The sequence below is a fragment of the Gracilinanus agilis genome, chromosome 4, assembly GCF_016433145.1.
Source record: "Gracilinanus agilis isolate LMUSP501 chromosome 4, AgileGrace, whole genome shotgun sequence".
Classification (NCBI taxonomy): Eukaryota; Metazoa; Chordata; class Mammalia; order Didelphimorphia; family Didelphidae; genus Gracilinanus; species Gracilinanus agilis.
Window position 1 is genome coordinate 196,128,678 of NC_058133.1, and position 20,974 is coordinate 196,149,651.

At 40.6% G+C, this 20,974-nt stretch overlaps 1 protein-coding gene across 1 annotated transcript in view; it reads right to left on the reverse strand.

Moving 5' to 3' along the window:
* The window catches only part of SKAP1 (src kinase associated phosphoprotein 1), a 428,729-nt gene that overhangs the window by 37,813 nt on the left and 369,942 nt on the right, over positions 1-20,974 (reverse strand). The window contains exon 11 of the mRNA XM_044675113.1: positions 12,837-12,937. Within this exon, the coding sequence (XP_044531048.1) occupies positions 12,837-12,937 (101 nt within the window). The remainder of the gene's footprint in view (positions 1-12,836; positions 12,938-20,974) is intronic.

Consider the following 20,974-nt stretch of genomic DNA (forward strand, 5'->3'; position numbering starts at 1 on the left):
GAGAGAGAGAGAGAGAGAGAGAGAGAGGAGAGAGGAGAGAGAGAAAAAGAGAAGAGAGAGAGAGAAACAGAGTGGGGGGATGCAGACAGGTTGAGACAAGACAAGTCAAGAGAGAAAGAGAGAGAAAGAAAGAGAGAGAGAGAGAGAGAGAGAGAGAGAGAGAGAGAGAGAGAGAGAGAGAAAGAGAGAGAGAGAGAGAGAAACAGAGTGGGGGGATGCAGACAGGTTGAGACAGATAGTGAGTGCCCATGTCCTGAAGATTGGGACCAATTCCTTCCATCCCAATCTAGGCGCCATGCTTCCTTTCCTACAAAAGATATTCATTGCCCTCAACAATATTGGTCTGCACAAAGTCCCTGAGGTCTTGGGAGGGAAGGTGCTATACCAGGGCACGATAGTATCACACAGAGGGTGATTCAGCACCTGCCCTGTCATGCCCAGTGCCCAGGCTGGATGGATTTGGGGAGTACACCTGTTGTTGAACTCTCTCCAAGTACTGATGGCCACTAACCCCCAAATCACTTTTCCCCGCTGTTGATGCTTGGAATGTCAGACAGGACTGATTGGCAGCCGGCGTGTGCTTCAAACACAGCAGATGGATTTTTATATTAGCTCCTATTTCATGTTCAGGCAGAGCAACCGCCCGCCACACTAAAACTGCAGCCTCGACGCTGCCGAGTTTGCTTCTGTGAGATTAATTCTGTGAAATTAATTGGGACAAGATTGAAAAGGAAATTAAAATGCAGCTGAGTGAACAGGCCTTTCAAACACCTTTTTCCTGCTCTATTCAAACTTGAATTCTGCGGTGGTCGTGGGCATCGTGCAAAGTAATTTACGAGAGGCAGGCTCTCAGGAGCAATTGGTTACGTGTGAGGAAGCCCGCACAAGCGCCCACAATCTGGAGCCACTGAAGGGAGTTAAAATCCCACCATGGCACTGAGCTGCATCTCCTCACTGAGGAGGGGGATGTGTATGTGATATGTGGGGTGGGTGGGGGGAGTGGAAAGAAAGCTAATTTCCTTCATCAGGAAGGGTTTAAAACCTTTAAAACCTGAACTCCCAAAGGAAGGAACAAAATGTTCATTCACTGAGTACTTGCCAGAGTGGTCTGCTTTGTTACCAACTTTTTCCCTTCGATATCTTTTAAAGTCCCCAAAGTGGAAGTTGGTGAATTAAATGGAAATGCAGCTTCCTGGTACCTGAGAATATAAGTATTGGGGCAGGAGGGGAGTAGCGGGTGGTTTTTCGAGGATCACGATATTGCTCTGGCCACTGACATGCTTCCTCAGTCTGCTTTATGTGTAGGAAGTTCCCCGGCTATCTCTGATCCTGGGGAATGGAAGTAGCCAATGACAATCTCTTGGACCAATAAGGGACGGTAGACTCCCGAGGAGATCTTTTGTCTGTTGTTGTGTCCCCTATTGGAGTGGAGTTCTTTTGTGTTTTTGGCGCAAAGAGAAGAGGTTTTCAGAGGGTCACTCACAAGGATTCTAGTGAGACAATCTCTATTCCACTGGTCCTTTTTTTGCTCCCTTAGGAGCAAACTTTAAAGACCTTTTTTCTTGCTTCTCTGTGAACATATTGTTTTCTCTGGAAGAATTAGAAGGAATCTGAAAGCAGTGATTATTTTGTTCTTGTCTTTGTATGTATATATATATATACATATGTAAAATATAGACGTATATATTTTAAATTGTTATAAAAGAACATTGTGTGTGTGTGTGTGAATGAATGAAAAAAGTAGCTGGGCTAGCCACATGGCGAGAGTGAGGCATAACTGATGAGTAGCCTTTTTATTCCATCGGTATTTTCTGAACATTGAGAGAAAGCAGACTCTTGGCATATTGGGTGTGCTATTCCCCATCCCTCACCCATGCTGAATTCATAGGAGGATGTGGGCAAGATTTGCATGATGGGTAGGCTTGGAGGGGTTGTGATCTGCATTCATAAAAATAATACCTACATTAATAAGATTCCAAACCTACGGCGGTATTGAAGTGTCCTAGCACAGTGCCTTGCCCATAAGCTAGGGGCAGGTAGGTGGTGTAGTAGATAGAGCATTGGGCCCGGAGTCAGGAAGTCTGGGTTCAAATTTGGTCTCAGACACTTACTAGCTGTTTGACACTGGGCAAGTCACTTAACCCTGTTTGCCTCAGTTTCTTCATCTGTTCAATGAACTGGAGAAGGAAATGGTAAACTACTTGAGGACCTCTACCAAGAAATGGGGTCATAAAGAGATGGACCCGATTGAAAAGCAACAATATAGAGTCATAGATTTAGAGCTGGAAGGGATCCTAGAGGCCACTGAGTTCAACTTTCTCATTTTACTGATTAAGAACCTAAGGCACAGAGAGGCGAAAGTGACTTGCCCAGGGTCACCCAGCTAGGAAGAATCTGAGGCCAGATTTGAACCCAGGACCTCCAGTCTCTAGGCCTGACTCTCAATCCACTGAGCTACCCAGCTGCCCCCATGTTGGCTGATTTTTATACGTATCTTGGATTATTCAAGGAGCCCAAACTTGGTATCACTCCATGGGAGTCAGCTCCTCCCTAGCCTCTGTCTAATCTGGCTTGTTGCCTTGTTGAACTTGAGTTTGAAGTTAGAGAAGGATTTCCTACATCTAGAAGGAAATGGCTTTTCATCAGGTCCTCAGCCTGGCTCTTACTTGGTTGACAAGGACCCCACTTGTCCCAAGATAAATGGCCTTAGGGAAACTAAGCCAGATTGTCTTTGTTTAGTTAATACAGTATGAACTGAGCCCACTATGACTCAGGCCACAACCCAGGCTTCTTAAATGTGAATGTCCAGAGGCAGGCAGAGCTCTTAAATATTGTTGGTACCTGAATCCAACAAAGGAAAATAAATTGGAAGGGAATCTGGAAATACCCACGATTATATATACACACATGCATTTTTGTGACTGTATGCCTGTACACAGGTGTATGTAGACATATGGTCATATACTATTTTTGTATGTACTGTTATGTATAAATAAATAAGCAAATAAATATATAAAAATATGCACACACTTGTATGTACACACACACACACACACACACACACAATGACTGTGTGGCCCCTGGGCAAATTCATTTAATCTCTTTTTTTGTTTTTTTATTTTTAAACCCTTAACTTCTGTGTATTGACTTATAGGTGGAAGAGTGGTAAGGGTAGGCAATGGGGGTCAAGTGACTTGCCCAGGGTCACACAGCTGGGAAGTGTCTGAGGCTGGATTTGAACCTCGGACCTCCTGTCTCTAGGCCTGGCTCTCAATCCACTGAGCTACCCAGCTGCCCCCAATCATTTAATCTCTTAGTGGTTTAGTTATTGCTCTAAAATAAGTGAAGAAGTCATAGAGAAGAGAAATGTCTTTGTATTGGTAGAGGAAGTATCCTTAATTGAGAGTTCTCTTTACTAAGTAAATCACAAACCCAGGCCCTATGCCTGTCCTTCTCTGGATGTGTAAATGTGTAATGGGCTGACTGGCCAGGGAGGACCTTAAAACATTTGTAATATCTCTGTGGAGGCCCATCAGACCTCCATGGGCACGCTGTGAATATTTAGCTGTAGAAAGTGCACCCCCCAGTTTAGGGGAGATGGCTTTGTACTTGATCCTTGCCACCCAAGGCAGTCTGACAGTCTGACAGGATTCCCACTCCTGTCACTAAAACCCCAAACTCTTAATTAAAACTCCAAATCTATTTTACCCCTGTGAAGATTCTCTCTTCACAGTCACCTCTTCAATTAAAAAAAAAAAAAAAAAAAAAGGTGACTAAGGTTGGTCCTCCAAATTTCCTTTCTGTTTACCCAGCATGGATTGGATGTGTTTTCTGGAAGACAGAGGAATGAATGAGATGATCCTTTAAGAAAGACAGACCCTCATCTTCAGCTGGCGACTTAGTCCTTCCTTTGCAGACTTAAGTGTTGGGAGATAGTGGAAGCAAAGGCGGCTGGTATATTATTAGGGGGGAAAAACCCTTCCTGCTGGCCCTGAATCTCAGAACTGATAGAACAGGCATATGAGGGCAGAATGGAAGTAGAAGGCCTAGGGAGATGCTTCCACAGAAATGATTTCTGATGTCTCTGCTCCTAAGAACGGGGCTGGGGAAGAGGAAAGGGAAGCAGAAGTGGGGAGAGCTCTCTCTATTCTTTGGGATCACCTGGAAAATACAATCGCCTTACAGATGCAGTCAGCTCCGTGTAATAGGCCAGGTCACTGCACAGCTCTTTTCAACAGGAAGAGAGGGAACCCCAGTGAGAAGCCATTAACAAAGGCAAAAGACGGATAAAACAAACAGAATAATCAAGACAGAGAGAGGAGGCCAGAAGACAATCTGGCTCTGTTCTCCCCCCTCCTGTTACAGGCACCTCCAGACAATGTAAACAGTTAATTTATTCACCTGCGGGCTCTGGGCAAACAGGGGCCTGGTCACACCTGAGTGGATAACTCGATTACCCCTGTAATGCCAGTACGGTAATGTACACAAATTCTATTACATGGCAAACCTTGCTTTCGGGCATTTGAAATACCAATCAGGCCAACGTCCACTCCCCTCTTTGCTTCCAATTTATTCCTGGAGGCTCAGAACTGCCCAGAAATGTCAAGAGAATGGAGCAGAGTCCAGGTTCTGGGAGAGGGTTAGGGTGAAAATGCCCCAGGACTGGGTGTGTTCTCCCCTGGCCTATTTCAGGTCTTGGGCACTCCCTTTTCAGGGTGAGGTCTGAATACCATCCTGGAGTCCAGAGAAGTCATGCGAGCCATTGTAAGGCAAGGCCTCAATTTGGGGTGGTAGCATCAGGGATCATGGTGGAAGTTATATATTTAAAAAAAATTTTTTTTTAACCAATTACATGCAATAACAAATTTCCACACAAGTTTTCCTAAGTTATAGGATCAAACTCATCTTCCTCCCTCTCTTCCTTTCCCCCTTCCAGTGCTGGCGGGAGATTAGATCTGGGTTATCGTCATTATTATTATTATTATTATTATTATGCAAAACATATTTCCACATTGTTCCTTTTTGAGAGTGACTAATCTTATCAAACAGAAACCCCCAAACTTAAACCCAAATAAACAAGTGAAAAATCCTATGCTTTGATCCATCTGACTTCAACAGTTCTTTCTCTGGAGGTAGATAGCATTCTTGGACAGAAGTCCCTCAGAATTGTCCTGATGGAAGATCAAGTTTCTTTTTTCTTTCTTTTTTAAAAAAAACCCTCACTTTCTGTCTTAGAATTGATGCTAAGTAGCAGTTCCAAGGCAGAAGGCAATTGGGGTGAAGGGACTTGCCCCTGGTCCCAACAGATAGGAAGTATCTGAGGCCAAATTTGAATCCAGGGCTTGGCTCTCTTACTATTTAGCCACCTAGCTACCCCTGCAGTTTCTTTTTTTAAGTGGCTTATAAGTTATTGCAAGAGAAAAAAAAAATTAGTGTGAAATGTAGTTTAATAGCACTCCTGGTGATCAGTTAAAATACGAAGAACCCTGTTTTTTATTTTATTTTTTTATTTTTTAAGAGAATGTAGAAGGCAGCCAGGTGGCTTGGTGAATTGAGAGCCTTGGTGAATGAGAGGTTCTGAGTTCTAATCTGATTCTAGATACTTCCTAGATGGGTGACCCTAGGCAAGTCACTTAACCCTCATTGCCTAGCTCTTAACACTCTTCTGCCTTGGAACCAATACACTATTAATTTTAAGGCAGAAGGTAAGGGTTTAAAAAAAAAAAAATATATATATATATATATATATAGTCTGTATAGAATAAGAACCATGCTTATATGCATTTAAGAATATGTTTCTAACAATATTAACCTTACAGAGAGCAAAGAAAGTATTTATATTTATAGCAGTGGTTTGTTCCATACACACGGGGAATCTTTTGCATCTCAATCTGTCTTTAGCCTGTATTCTGTCAGTTTTGACCAAAATTAATCATGTAGGAGCAGCTAGGTAGCACAGTGGATAAAGAGCCAGGTCTGGAGTCAGAAGGATCTGGGTTCAAGTCTAATCTCAGATATTTCTTAGCTAGGTGACCCTGGGCAAGTCACTTAACCCCAATTTCCTAACTCTTGCTATTCTTTTGCCTTAGCATCAATACTTATTATCAATTCCAAGATAGAAGGTAAGAGTTTTAAGGGAAAAAAATTAATCAGTAAGTCAGTGGGACAGTATATGCTTAGAGTCAGGAAGACTGGAATTCCAATCTTTTCTCACATTTTTACTACTTTTGTGACAAGTCTCTTAACCTCCTCTGCCTTATAGATAAGTTCTCTTATCTATAAAATGGGAATAATAATAGCACTTCTTTTCCTACCAAGGTTGTTGGGTAGATCAAATGAGATAACAAAGGTATTTAAAATGCTATCTAGATATTAGCTATTATTATTATTAGCTACTAATGCTTGCTGTTGTTCAATCATGTCCAACTCTTTATGACTCTATTTGGGATTTTTTATGGTAAAGATATTGCTATTTCTTTCTCTAGCCCATTTTACAGAAGAGGAAACTAAGGCAAACTGAGTTAAATGACTTGTCTAGGATCTTATAGCTAGTATCTGAAGCTGGATTTGAACTCAGGTTTTCTCACCTCAGAAACACTGCTCTATCTACTGCATTGCCTCACTGCCCTTTTGATAGCTATTACTATTAAACACCTACTATATGCTCAGTATTATGCTAGGTGCTGGGGATACAAAAAATGACATAGTTCTTGCCCCCTATGTTCTATTAGGGGAGAAAACATATACATATATGACTATAATAAAAATGTCCCAAATTGCTACAAATTAGTCTTAGGGCCAAGGCACCAAGAGCTGAGGGGATCAGGAAAGGCCTTCTGTAGGAGGTGCAGCCAGCTGAATGAAGTCTGATGGGAATCTGGGATTCCAAGAGGCAGAGCTCTGAAGAAAATGCATTTCAGGCATGAAGGTCAGCCTTTGCAAAGGCTTGGAGATAGGAGAAAGGGTGTTGTGTGTGAAGAACAGCCAGAATGGCAATTGGCTAGACTTCAGCATTTGTGAAGAATAATTTATAAGCCTGGAAAGGGTTATTGCAGCCAAGTTTGTGCCTTTGTATGCTCAGGGCTTAGCACGTTGTCTGGAACACAGTAGGCACTTAATAAACGCCTAAGTAATAAAATGCCTGTTGCCTGATCAAATGCAAAACACAGGAGTTTGTATTAAATCCTGGAGGCAACCAAGAGCTAATGAATCTTGTGAGGTAAGGGCGTAACCAGGGCGTAACCTAGACCTTCACTTTAAGAAAATCATTCCGGCAGTTGTATGAAGGATGGACTGGAAAGGGGCAACTGGAGACAAGGAGACCAATCAGGAGGTTATTGCAGTAGTCCCATTGAGAAAAGATGAGAGCCCAAATTAGAGTGGTGGCCACACCATCAGAGAGGTAGGGATGAATTCAAGATAGAATCAACAAAACATGGCAACTGATTGGATACGTAGGGTAAAGGAAAACACAGAATTGACGATGACTCCAATTTTGCAAACCTGGTAGTTGAAAGTTTGACAGGAGCAGGGAAGTCTGTAAGAGGGAAAAATTTTTGGGAAAAGATAATTCTGTGGAAATATGTTTTGTGTGATAATATATATATATATATATCCCAGCTTGAATTACTTGCCAGCTCCAGGAGGGGGAAGAGAGGGGAGGCAAGGAGACAATTTGGGTCATATAACTTTGGAAAACTTATGTGGAAATTTATTACATGCAATTGGGAAAAATAAAATATCTTTATTAAAAAAAGAGAATTCTTTTTGGGATATGTGGAGTTAGAGATGTCTAGAGGACATCCAGTTTGAAATATCTAATAGTGAGTTGGCAATGAAGCTATTGATCCCACCCTTTCCACTTCTCATTTTTCTCTCCCTCCAATCAGTAGGATGTGAACTGTGAGTGTTTTTCCAACACCCAAGATTCCCTTGTTCAGGCCCCAACATGACCAGTGCACCTTTGCAAGATGATTAGCTAGGGTTAGGAGCTGATTGTGGTTGTATTAGAATAAAAATAGCTGACTTATTAAGGGAACAGAGCCCATTATTTTAACTACCTTAGTATTGCATTCTAAACAGGTTCCACCCAAATACTAACACACAGTTAATTGACATTTATTAAACTCCTACTGTAGGTCAGCTAGATGGAGCAGGAGACAGGAGTACTAGGCTTGGAAGTGGGAAGACTCATCTACATCTATTCAAATCCAGCCTCAGATACATACTAGCTTTGTGATCCTGGGCAAGTCACTTAACCCTATTTGCCTTGGTTTCCTCATCTGTAAAATGAGCTGGAGAAGGAAATGGCAAACCACTCCAGTATCGTTGCCAAGAAAATCCCGAATGTGGTCACACAGAGTCAGACTTGATTGAACAACAACATGAGTGAAACACTTCTGTAAAGCACTGTGTACCTCAAGTCAGGCAAAAGACAATTCTTGCTCTCAAGGAGCTCATAGTCTAATGGGGGAGACCACACCACAAACAACTGGGTAAAGGCTAAGTTGGGGGTATTCTCAGAAGGAAGGTACTGGGTAGGAATATGGTTGGGATTTAAAGGAAGCCAAGAGGTAAAGATATGGAGAGAAAGAGTATTGCAGGGGAATAGCTGGTGAAAATTCCCAATCTGGAGATGAAGCATCTTATTAGACCAGTGGTCCCAACTTTTTTGGCCTACCACTCCCTTTTCTCCTTCAGGTTGGCAGAGTAGAGAGTAAAAATACTGTTTTGGTAAAAGGGAGGAGGTTCTGAGGGGCTTGGATAAGCCAAACAGAGGATTTCATATTTGATCCTAAAGGTAATAGGGAACCACAGCAGTTTATTGAATAGAAGTGATTTGGTCAGGTCTGCCCTTTAAGAAGACTAATTTGACAGCTGAATGGAGGTTGGACTGGAATGAGGAGAGATATGAGGCAGGCAGACCCTCCAACAGGCTATTGCACAAGTCCAGGTGTAAGGTGATGAGGGCCTGCACCAGGGTGGTGGCAGTGTCAAAAGAGAGGAGGGGGATGAATTCCAGAGAGATCGCAAGGATAAAATTGACAGGCTTTGGGAACAGATTGAATATGAAGGGGTAAAAGAGAGTGAGGATGACACCTAGGTTGTGAGCCTGAGTGATTAGGAGGAGAGTAATGCCCTCAAAAGGAACTAGGAAGTTCAGAAAGGGGGAAGATTTGGGGGAATGGGAGAAGATAATGAGTTCAGTTGTGGACATATTGAATTTAAGATGTCTACATAGGACATCTAGTCTGAGATGTCTAATGGAAGATAGACTGGAAAGGGGAAAGTTGTTGTTGTTGGTACTGGCCCTTTTTTTTTGTTTGTTTGCTTGTTTTATAACCCTTGCCTTCTTAGAATCAATACTAAATATTGGTTCCAAGGCAGAAGAATGGTAAGGGCTAGGCAATTGGGGTTAAGTGACTTGCCCAGGGTCACACAGCTAGGAAGTTCCACCCAGCTCATCCTGATCCTTCCATTTTGAAGAGGACTAATGACATCATGAGGTGAAAGGTGAGAGACTTGAGAGGGAGAAGTAAGTTTGGAAGTTAGGAAAGAGGTAAGGGCTAGAAAAATAGATCTGTGAATCATTAGCATAGAGATAATTGAATCTATGGAAGCTGATGAGATCATGAAGTCAAATGGTATAGACTCTATAGAGGGTACTATCTTGAGCAAGCAAGCAAACAACCCCACTCCATTCATATTTATCCAGAATCCCCAAAACATAAGTTCAAAAAGAGCTTTTTTTATAGTGCTGCACAGTACAGTGATAAATAATATACATATAACAATGGTTTTGAGCCACTCTAAATCATCAAAAGAAAGATCAAAATATGATCAGTACAGTTTTAGTTGAGTCTATTCAAATTAAAAAAATTAGTAATCCATGTAGAGAAGGTGTTCTTATCCTGGGGTTGATGAACTCTTAAAAAATATTTTGATAACTGTATTTCAGTATAATTGGTTCCTTTTGTAGTCCTATGTATTTTCTTTTATGCATTTAAAACCATTATCCTGAGAAGAGGTGCATAAGTTTAATCAGCCTGGTGAAGCAGTACATGATGCAAAAGAGGTTAAGACCTTGTGATGTAGGGAGAGATAACATGGTGTCCTAGGTAGAGAGTGCTGGGCCTGGATTCAAATGTCATCTTTGACACTTCCTAACTATACAATCATGGGCAAGTCATGTTACCAGGCTGAGTTTTGGGCACCTCTCCAGGACTATAAGTCAGAGAGAGGCTATGATCAATTCAATAGAGGCAATTCTCACACTGACAAAATCACTGGTCCTTGATGTATTGATATAATCTGTGTATAGTCTAGGTGGTAACTTTCATTTAAACTGAATGAGAATATTCAATTAATCAAAGCTTGCTTTTCCCTAGTGGTAATGGATGAATGGAAATTTACTCTGGGGGTCATTTATACCTTCCAGTAATATCTTTCTCTAATACCATATAATAGTTAGCATTCATAAAAGCACTTTAAAGTTTGTAATGTGTCCTATGGGTTATCTTATTTGGGAAGGAGAAAAGAAATATGCATTTATAGAGAGCCTACTATGTACTAGGCACTGTACTAAGCACTTTAACTAATATTTGATCCTTACAATAACCCTGAGAGGTAGATGCTATTATTATCTACAATTTACAGTTTGGAAAACTGAGGCAAACAGAACTTAAGTGAATTGCCCAGGGTCACACAGCTCTTAAGTGTCTGGGCCTGGATTTGAACTCAGGACTGACTCTAGACCAGATCCTCTATTCACTGTACCATCTAGCTGCCTCACAACATCTCTGGCAGATAATTGTTTTTATTAGGTTTAGGGACAGACCATAGGTTCTTTTTTTTGGGGGGGGGTATTGAAGCTTTATGTGCTTTATTGAATATTTCTATAGGTATAGAAACTTGATTAGATATTGTTTTAAGATCTTAAGTATTATGATTGACAAAAGGAACATATTTAATCTGTTTTGATATATTTATAATATCAAAGTGGAATTAGAGCTAATATGCTTAAATAAAATGAAAAAAATTTTAGGTACAAAAAGAGACAATAGTTAAGCATGATAGGAGACTTTTCCTGACTAGGTTGGAAGGGTATAAGCCTATGGAAAATAAATACTGGTAGTAAAATGCTATAGGAGGAAGTTAGGCAGCTCAGTGGATAAAGCACTGCACTAAGGTTCTTGAAGGCTATGTTTTTACAATCTTGAGCTCTGGCAGGTTCTATCAAGATGGAAAGGCTTTGAGCACAGGCCTAGAAGCAGATTATATATCTGTCATTTGAGAACAAACTCTACTTAATTCAGAAAGAAATATATATCTATATAATACATACATTTATCATATATAATATTTGTTTTTCAGTGTTTCAGTTTTGTTTGCTCTGTGACACCATTTAGGGTTTTCTTAGCAGAGATATTGGAGTACTTTGCCATTTTTTTTCTCCAGATCATTTGACAGATGAGGAAACTGAGGCAAACAGGGTTAAGCGACTTGTCCAGGGTCACACAGCTAATGAACTTCTGAGGCCAGGTTTGAAGTCAGGAAGAGGAGCCCTCCTGCTTCCAGGTCTGGCGTCCTATCCACTGCACCACCTAGCTGCCTCATATATAATATCTAATATAGGACATGTATATCTGTTATGTATGTATATCTATATGTATCTATATCTATTATGTCTATATCTACTATATATCTATGTGGATCTATATCTATTATCTATCTATCTATATGTATCTATATCTATTATCTATCTATCTATCTATCTATCTATCTATCTATCTATCTATCTATCTATCTATATGTATCTATATCTATTATCTATATCTACATATACTGTATATCTATATCTATTATCCATTTATATCTATATCTGTTATATCGATATCTATATCAAGTATATGTCTATATGTATCTATATATTATATCTATCTATATGTATCTATCTATATTTATTATATATCTATCTATATGTATCTATAGCTATTTATATCTATCTATATTTATTATGTATCTATCTATATGTATCTATCTCTATTATATATCTATCTCTATATACCTATATCTATTATATTATCTATATCTATTATACATCTATCTATATCTGTTATCTATCTATATCTATTATATATCTATCTATATCTTTATCTGTTATCTATCTATATCTATTATATTATCTATATCTATTATACATCTATATCTATTATTTATCTATATCTACATCTACTGTATATCTATATCTATCTATATCTATTATATATCTACATATCTATATCTGTTATCTATCTATATCTATTATATCTATATCTAGATCAACTATATATCTATATGTGTCTATATATTATATCTATCTATATCTATTTACATCTACCTATATGTATCTATATTTATTACATATCTATATCTATTACATATTTATCTATATGTATCTGTATCTATTATATATCTATCTATATGTATCTATATCTATTATCTCTATCTGTATGTATCAATATCTATTATCTATCTATATCTATTATATCTATCTATGTGTATCTATATTATTTCTATCTGTATGTATCTATATTTATCTATCTATATCTATTATATCTATCTATATGTATCTATATTATTATTATATGTAGTATGTCTTTCTGAATTGAGCTAAATTTATCCTTAGATGATAGATAGATATATGGTGTGCATATGTGTATATATATATATATATATATATGTATATATAGTATAAGGAAAGTTGTCTATGATGAAAAATGGGTCTATAAGAGAAGAGAATTCTTCAAGATTCAAGAAAATGACTTCTGGTCCCCAACCAATGCTCTTCTTCTTACCTTGCTCAGGATTCGGATGATATCCCCTCGCTGGAAGGGCAATTCATCTGGATGGTCACTGGTACAGTCCCAAAGCCCCTGGTAATAATTAGCATAGTTTCCTAATGAAAGAGAAGAAAGATATATCATAAAAAAAACTAAACCTCTTGAACCTGTTAACAGAGGGCCACCTGTTTTCAAAGGCCTCTGGTTTCTAGCTGGATGCTGCAAGGTTGGGCTTGAACTTATACCCAGGAAATCTGAAACTGCAAGGATAAAGCCCAACTCTAGGCATATATTAAAGCAGTTTCACACAGATTGAGCAAAGGACTGTGGGATGAGGGGATCATTAACTAACATTAAATATTTACAGATCACCACCAGTAGGATATGACTTGGTAATGTGATGAAATGCATTTCTTCATTAATAAAAGAAAGTCAAGCAGGATATTTCACTTGTTTTGTAAATAAGCAAAGAGAAATCTTGTCCATCAAAACACTTGTTGACCTGTAGTTAGCTTATCGGACCTGACTTTGCAGCACACGTTGAAGGACAGGGATAGGTGCTGGACTTGTGATCTCATTGGTATAGGGCACTTCTGGATAAGAAAATTATCTTTTTCCATGTAGGCTGACACCTATTCTGCAGTTTATAAGCTCAGAAGTTATCCAGTGCTCTAAGAGGTCAGTGACTTGACCAAGGTTACATAGCAAGCAGGTGTTAAGAGATGGGACTTGAATTCAAATCTTTCTGACTTTGAGGTCAGGCATAATAGATGGAGTCCTAGGCCTGAACCCAGGAAGACTCATCTTTCTGAGTTCAAATTTAGCCCCAGACACTTACAAACTGTGTGGGCAAGTCACTTAGCCCTGTTGGCCTCAGTTTCCTCACCTGTCAAATAAGCTGGAGAAGGCAGTGGCAAACTACTTCAGCATCTTTGCCAAGAAAACCCCAGATGGGGTAAAGAAGTGTTGGACGTGACTGAAAACGACTGAACAACAGTATTTGAAGGAACAAAGAACAATTCCAAAGTCTGGTTAATGAAGTTGGGTAAGGAATCATTTGCTCTGGATCATATTCTTACACTTTGGGCTCTTTTGCTACACAGAAACTTCATTTTGGGCCCCCCTCACCCAGGTACTGTCTTAGGTAATCAACAATAGATGCCGAAATGAATGGCCCCAGTCTCTAACTGGAACCAAGAGGGTGTCTCATCCATTTACAACTAAATCCTGGGTGGGCTGGCTCTTTTCCAACATCTTATTTGGAGACCCTGAACATGTCTGCCAGGATTTATTTCCTTGCCCCGGGGAGATCAGAAACCAAAGTGATCTGCATTAAAAATGAAAACAACTGAAGAAGACAAACCAAGCCTTAGAAGCAGCTGAAGAGATTTACTAGGCTTCTCAGCGAGGCTAGATGGCAATGATACCACAGGACAACCATCGATTCTTAACAATGAAGAATTTGTATTGATTTTCTTCTACCCGGAAAGGTTAAACACTAGCTAGCACAAAGTGGGAGAGGATCTGGGGGGGTTGGAAGGCAGGAGCTTTCCTGCCCACTGGGGATGGCTCTCAGCTCCTCTGGAGGCTCTATGAATAAGAGGCTTAAAAAAAAATAAACCTTTACCTTCCACCTTAGAATCAATACTGTGTATTGGCTCCAAGGCAGAAGAGTGGTAAGGGTAGGCAACGGGGGTCAAGTGACTTGCTTAGGGTCCCACAGTTAGAAATTGTCTGAGGCAGACTTGAACTTGTCTCTAGGCCTGACTCTTAATCCCACTGAGCCACCCAGCTGCCCCCAGTAAGAGACTTTGTGGATAGAGTCAATGTGCCTGAATTCTGAACTCCAGCTACACTCTAACTCCTTGGATTTCTCCTTTTCCCTCCTCCCTACCCACCAATGAGTATCAGGGACTATAAGTTCCTTCAGAAATTTGAAGAGAACATAAATAACATGATACATGGACCATGAAAGATGCTAAGCATAATTTCTGAAGAATTAGGGTTGTAGAAACCCAACTGAGTACTGCTGAAGGGGATTAGTACTTCCTTGGGGGGGTATTTAGGAAGAGCACTGGGGTATGTATCTTTTTTTTAACCCTTACCTTCCATCTTGGAGTCAATACTGTGTATTGGCTCCAAGGCAGAAGAGTGGTAAGGGTAGGCAATGGGGGTCAAGTGACTTGCCCAGGGTCACACAGCTNGTTGGGTTGGACTAGGTAACCTCTAAGGTCCCTTCTAATCCTAAAATCCTATCATCTATTAAAGATGATCTAAGGCTGCCCATGCTAAGTGTCAAATGAATGGTACAGACGGTGAATACTATGGGGAAGAAAGAGCTTAATGTAGATGAAGGTGGATCAGGCAAGTCTTCCTAGGGGAGGTGGGATTTTCAGGATGGGTAGTACTTGCATAAGCAGAGAGAAAGGAGGAAGGGCTTTCTAGACAAAGAAATTGAGACTTGGAGGTGAAAATCTGTCATGTATTAGGGTAGCTGGGTGGTGCAAAGGATAGAGCACTGGGCTTGGAATCTGGAGAACTCATCTTCAGAGTTCAAATCTCATTTCAAACACTTAGCTGTGTGACCCCGGGTAAGTCATTTTAATCCTGCTTCCTCATCTATAAAACGAGCTGGAGAAAGAAATGGCCAACTATTCCAATATCTGTCAAGAAAACCCCAAATGAGATTAAATAGAATCAGATATGACTGAAAAACAACTGAGTTCTGGATGGTAGAGGTGAGTAGGCCAGTCTAGCTGGAATAGAGGATTCTTAAGAAAAATTTTTGGGGCAAAAGATTAAGTGATGATTATTAGCAGGGTGACCTTGGAGAAATCAACTAACATCTCTCAGCCTCAGTCTCCTCATCTGTAAAATGGGGATAATCATAGCACCTACCTAACAGGGTTGTTGTGAGGATCAAATGAGATGGTTTGTAAAATCTGTGTAAACATTAAAGAACTGTATTAATACTAGCTATCAGGATGGAAAGTAGTTTGGCTCAAGGTGTGGGTGCTTGGATGAATAGTTTGGGCCAGTATCCTGGGCTACTGATCTCCCTATGGGTTAAAAGGGACTGGTGTTAATGCTCACCATCCTTAAAAATGTAGTGTTTTAGTTGTGTGACCATGGACAACTCACTTAACCCTGATTGCCTAGCCCTTGCCACTCTTCTGTCTTAGAACTGATACAGAGATAGAAGGTAAAGGTTTTTTTTAAAAAAGAGCATGATAATAGAGGTTTACACTCACTCTCAACTACTCAGGGAAGACTTTAACAAGCACAGAAGATGACTTAAAGAATCTTAAGGGCTGTCAAATAGAGGAGGTATTAGATTACTTCTGTTTGGCCCCAGAGGGAGGAATTAAAAGCAATGGTTGGAAGTAGTAAAGAATCAATCTAAACGATGTCAAAATAACTTCCTAATAGAGCAATATCCATAAGTAGGATGGGCTGCTCTTGTAGTAATTGTTGTTCAGCTGTTTAGTCATGTCCAGCTCTTAGAGGCCCCATGCATGCCAGCAGACCCTTCTCTCTCTCTCTCTCTCACTCTCTCTCTCTCTCTCTCTCTCTCTCTCTCTCTCTCTCTCTCTCTCTCTCTCTCTCTCTCTCTCTCTCTTCCCACCCCTTAAACATTACCCTCTAAGGCAGAAGAATGGTAAAGGCTAATGGTAAATGGTAATGGGGATTAAGTGACTTGCCCAGAGTCACACACCTAGAAAGTATCTAAGATCAAATTTGAATCCAGGACCTCCCCTCTCTAGTCCTGGGCTCTCTATACAATTACGCCATCTAGCTGCCTCCTCTACTATTTCAGAAGACTGTCCAAATTCATGTTTGTTGCTTCCATGACATTATTTATTCATCTCATCCTCTGCTGTCCCTTTCTCCTTTTGCCTTCAATCTGTCCCAATATCAAGGTCTTGTCCAATGAGTCCTGTCTTCTTATTATGAAGCCAAAATATATAAGCTTTACCAGCAATCTTTGGCCTTCCAGTGAAGAGTTTGAATTAATTTCTTTAAGTATTAAGTTATTTGATCTTATTGTCCAAGGGACTCTCAAAAGTCTTCTCTGACATCTCAGTTCAAAAGGATCCATAACAGGATCAGGGTCTAAAAGCTGGATGAAACCCCCAAAGTCATTTAGTCTAACCCTATCATTTTGCAGATGAGGAAATTGAGGGAAATCAAGTGATTTGTCCCCAGATCATTTAGATAAGTGAACAACAAAGCCAAGGTTCAAACCCAAGGCTTCTGACTTCAGAGCCAGCTCTCTCTCTCTCTCTCTCTCTCTCTCTCTCTCTCTCTCTCTCTCTCTCTCTCTCTCTCTCTCCTCCTTCCCCTCTATTTCACTTCTCTCTCCTTTCTCTTTTTCTTCCTTTCTCTCTTCTCTCCTTCTCTCCCTTTCCAAAAAAACTTTCTCTTTCTCTCCCTCTCTCTCTCCTCCTCTCTTTGCATATATCCTATATTTATTTATTCACATAAGCTCTTCAGGGTCGGAGTTCTATATTGTTTTATCTTTATATCCCCAGCATCTAGGACAGTTCCTTAGACACAGTAGGTTCTTAAAAAAAAATCCATACCTTCTATCTTAGTATCAATTCTAAGACAGAAAAGCAGCAAGAACTAGGCAATTGGGATTAATTGACTTGCCCAGGGTCACAGAGCTAAAAAATGTCTAAGGTCAAATTTGAACTCAGGTCCTCCCAAACTCCAGGCTTGGCACTCTAACCATTGTACTACCTAGCTGCCCTCTAGTAGATTGTTAAAACATTAAAATAAATATTTGTTGAATTGAAATGAAGGTTGGTGGTGAAAGAGTGTATGTCTGTGGACGTGTCTGTGTATCCCACAGGAATTAGCTCTTTATGTGTCACAAAAAAAAACTTTAATATGAATCTTACATGGAAAGATCTGTTAAGCGCATAGGATAGAGAGACTCAGGACCTGTTTAGGCAACCAGTCCCTTTAAACCTATCTAGCCTAGAGGAGCCAAGAGGAGCAGCTCAGGCTTAATTTCTCAACACATCCAATTGTTACTTGTTCAGAGCAGACAACAGAGGGCAGCAAAAAGACCAACTACCTCAACTCCTACAATTACTACTAGGATGATATTTTGCTATAAGGTAAAGCATAAGTGCATTTCAAAGAAAAACATTTAGGGAGGACAGAAATAAACAGTGAGTTTAAATGAATTTTGGGAGCCCCCCGGCCTGTCAAAATAGGAGAGAGGCAGGGGAAAAGAATGTTTTCCTTTATAACAGGATTAAATACAAAGATGTTCATCAAGGTCTTGTTTAGGACAGACAGAGGCTCCCTGGTGGCACTGAGAGGCTTAATTGACCTGCAGCAGTCACACAACCGGTGAGTATTATAGGCAGAACTTGGACTCTGTTCTTTTTTGACACCAAGGCTGCCTCAGTCTTCTATCCACTATGTCATGCTGTTCCTTTATCCTTGGAATGGAAGAAAAGGATTTTGGAATAACATAGAGATTAGCTCACAGCTGGTAACTAGTAGATAGAACATGCTGGATAGAGTGCCAGGACTGGAGTTGGGAAGACCTGAAAAATCTGAGTTCAAATCTGGCCTCAGACGTTTCCTAGTTTTGTAACCCTGGGCAAGTCCCATAACCCTGTTGGCCTCAGTTTCCTCATCTGTCAAATGATTTGTAGAAGGAAATGGGAAACCATTCCAGGATCTTTGCCAAGAAAACCCCAAATGGGGTCATGAAGAGTTGGGATGTGACTGAACAACAATAACCAAACACACTCTCTCTCTCTCTCTCTCTCTCTTTTTGGCAACTAGATGGCTTAGTGGACTAAGTGCTAGCAAATCTGCCCTCAGATACTTACTAGATCACAGGTAAATCCTTTAAACCCTGTTTGTCTCGGTTTCCTCATTTGTAAAATGAACTGGAGAAGGAAAATGGAGAAGGCAAACCATTATCTTTGCCAAGAAAACCCACTCAACTGAAAATGACTTAATAACAACAATGACAATCTCTGTGACAGAAAAAAGAAGTTAGGCTTCCTAGCTTCAGAATATTGAGATAGTGTGGAATGAAAAGTGATTTAGACTAGAAGTCAGAAGACCTGGGTTCTGGTCCTGGCTCTGATGCTTCTTATCTGTATACTCAAGTTTCTTCTACCTCTCTGGGCCCCAGGTTTCTTCCCTGTAAAATGAGGATGTTGGACTAGAGGGTCTCTGATGCCCTGTCAGCTCTAAATTTCTATGATTTTATGATCCAGGAACTACAGCAAAATGTCCCCCACTTCAGGGCCTGATTGTGAGATGTATTTCTGCATAAAGAGTTAATTTTAATTGAGTAAACAAGAGATTCCTGTTTAAGTCCCACCTCAGGTATTATGGCAGAGAGGCAAAATTGCATATTGGTGAGAGAGATTTAGTCTTGGAAGAGCCAGAAACACCTGCATTCAAGATGGTAGGGAAATCACTTAAGTCCCCAGTGCTTTAGACAACTCTCAAAGACTATAAGTTGCAGAGAAGATAGCCTATACGGACAAAGGAAATTTCCTCTTCCAGGAGTTCTCTGTACTAATGGAATCACAGGACTAGTCCTTATCTTTGGCTCTCATAGAAACAATGGCATAGAGGCAATTCCAGCTTCTTGAAAGTTATGTGGGGAGGGCAGCTGGGTGGCTCAGTGGATTGAGAGCCAGGCCTAGAGATGGGAGGTCCTGGGTTCAAATCTGTCCTCAGACACTTCCCAGCTGTGTGACCCTGGGCGAGTCTCTTAACCCACATTGCCCAGTCCTTACTGCTCTTCTGCCTTGGAGCCAATACACAGTATTGACTCCAAGATGGAAGGTAAGGGTTAAAAGAAAGAAAGAAAGAAAGTTATGTCAGGGGAACATGAGCTCTTAGCAGGTTCCATGAAGTTGGTGTATAAATAGAAATTCTATACCTTTAAACTACATCTCCCAGCATCCCTTTCCTCCTTCATCCCCACCTTGCGTGCTTACGTTGTTTGTATATAGTTGGTGTAACTCCACCTCTCGCACCTCTTCTCTCAAGACTGTGGCTGAGTTACCTGCCTTTTTACTTTCCTTTTTGCTTCAAGTTATTATTAATAAATTTATTAAATATAATACTTGGAGTGATTATATATTAATTTTTAATCTTACATTGGAAAAGCTTCAGCTGCTGGATTATTATTTTTTTTTTAAACTCTTAACTTCTGTGTATTGGCTTATAGGTGGAAGAGTGGTAAGGGTGGGCAATGGGGGTCAAGTGACTTGCCCAGGGTCACACAGCTGGGAAGTGTCTGAGGCCAGATTTGAACCTCGGACCTCCTGTCTCTAGGCCTGACTCTCAATCCACTGAGCTACCCAGCTGCCCCCAGCTGCTGGGTTATTGATAGATATTTTCTGTGATCCAAGGACAAGCTCAACTCAGGTCAGGGATTGTTCCTCCTATAAGATACTTCATCTCCAGCCGGAGCATTTTTATCATTTGTTCCCCGTCTCCACAGTCTCCCTCATCTCCATTTCTAAGCTTCCTGGCTTCCTTCAAGTCTCAGCCTTCAGCTGGAAACTTTTCCCAGCCCTCCTTAATTTTAATGCCCTCCTCTTGAACCCCCCCACCCCCAATTTATCCTGTCTATATCTTGCTTGTATAGGGTGGTCTGTATGTTGTCTCTTCCATTAGATTCTGAGTTCCTTGAGAGCAGGGACAACCTTTTGCCTATCTTTGTAACCCAAGAGCTTAGCATAGTGCTTGGCACATAGTAGGAACTTAATAAATGCTAACTGAAGGGGACAGCTAAGTGGCTCAGTGGATTGAGAGCCAAGACCAGAGATGGGAGGTCCTGGGTTCAAGTCTGACCTCAGATACTTCCTAGCTGGGTGACCCTGGGCAAGTCACTTACCCCCATTGCCCTTACTGGTTTTCTACCTTAGAACCAATACACAGTATTGTTTCTAAGACAGAAGGTAAAGGTTTGAGAAAATACTAACTGACTGAGCCTGGAAGAGACTAGCTTTAAAAGAAGTGACTTCAGGGCCAGTTAGGCAGCACAGTTAGGGGATAGAATGCCAGGTCCGGGGTTGGGAAGACCTGGGTTTAAATCTGGCCTTGGACATGGCCTAGCCCAGATAGGCAAGTCATTTAACCTGAACTTCCTAGCCTTT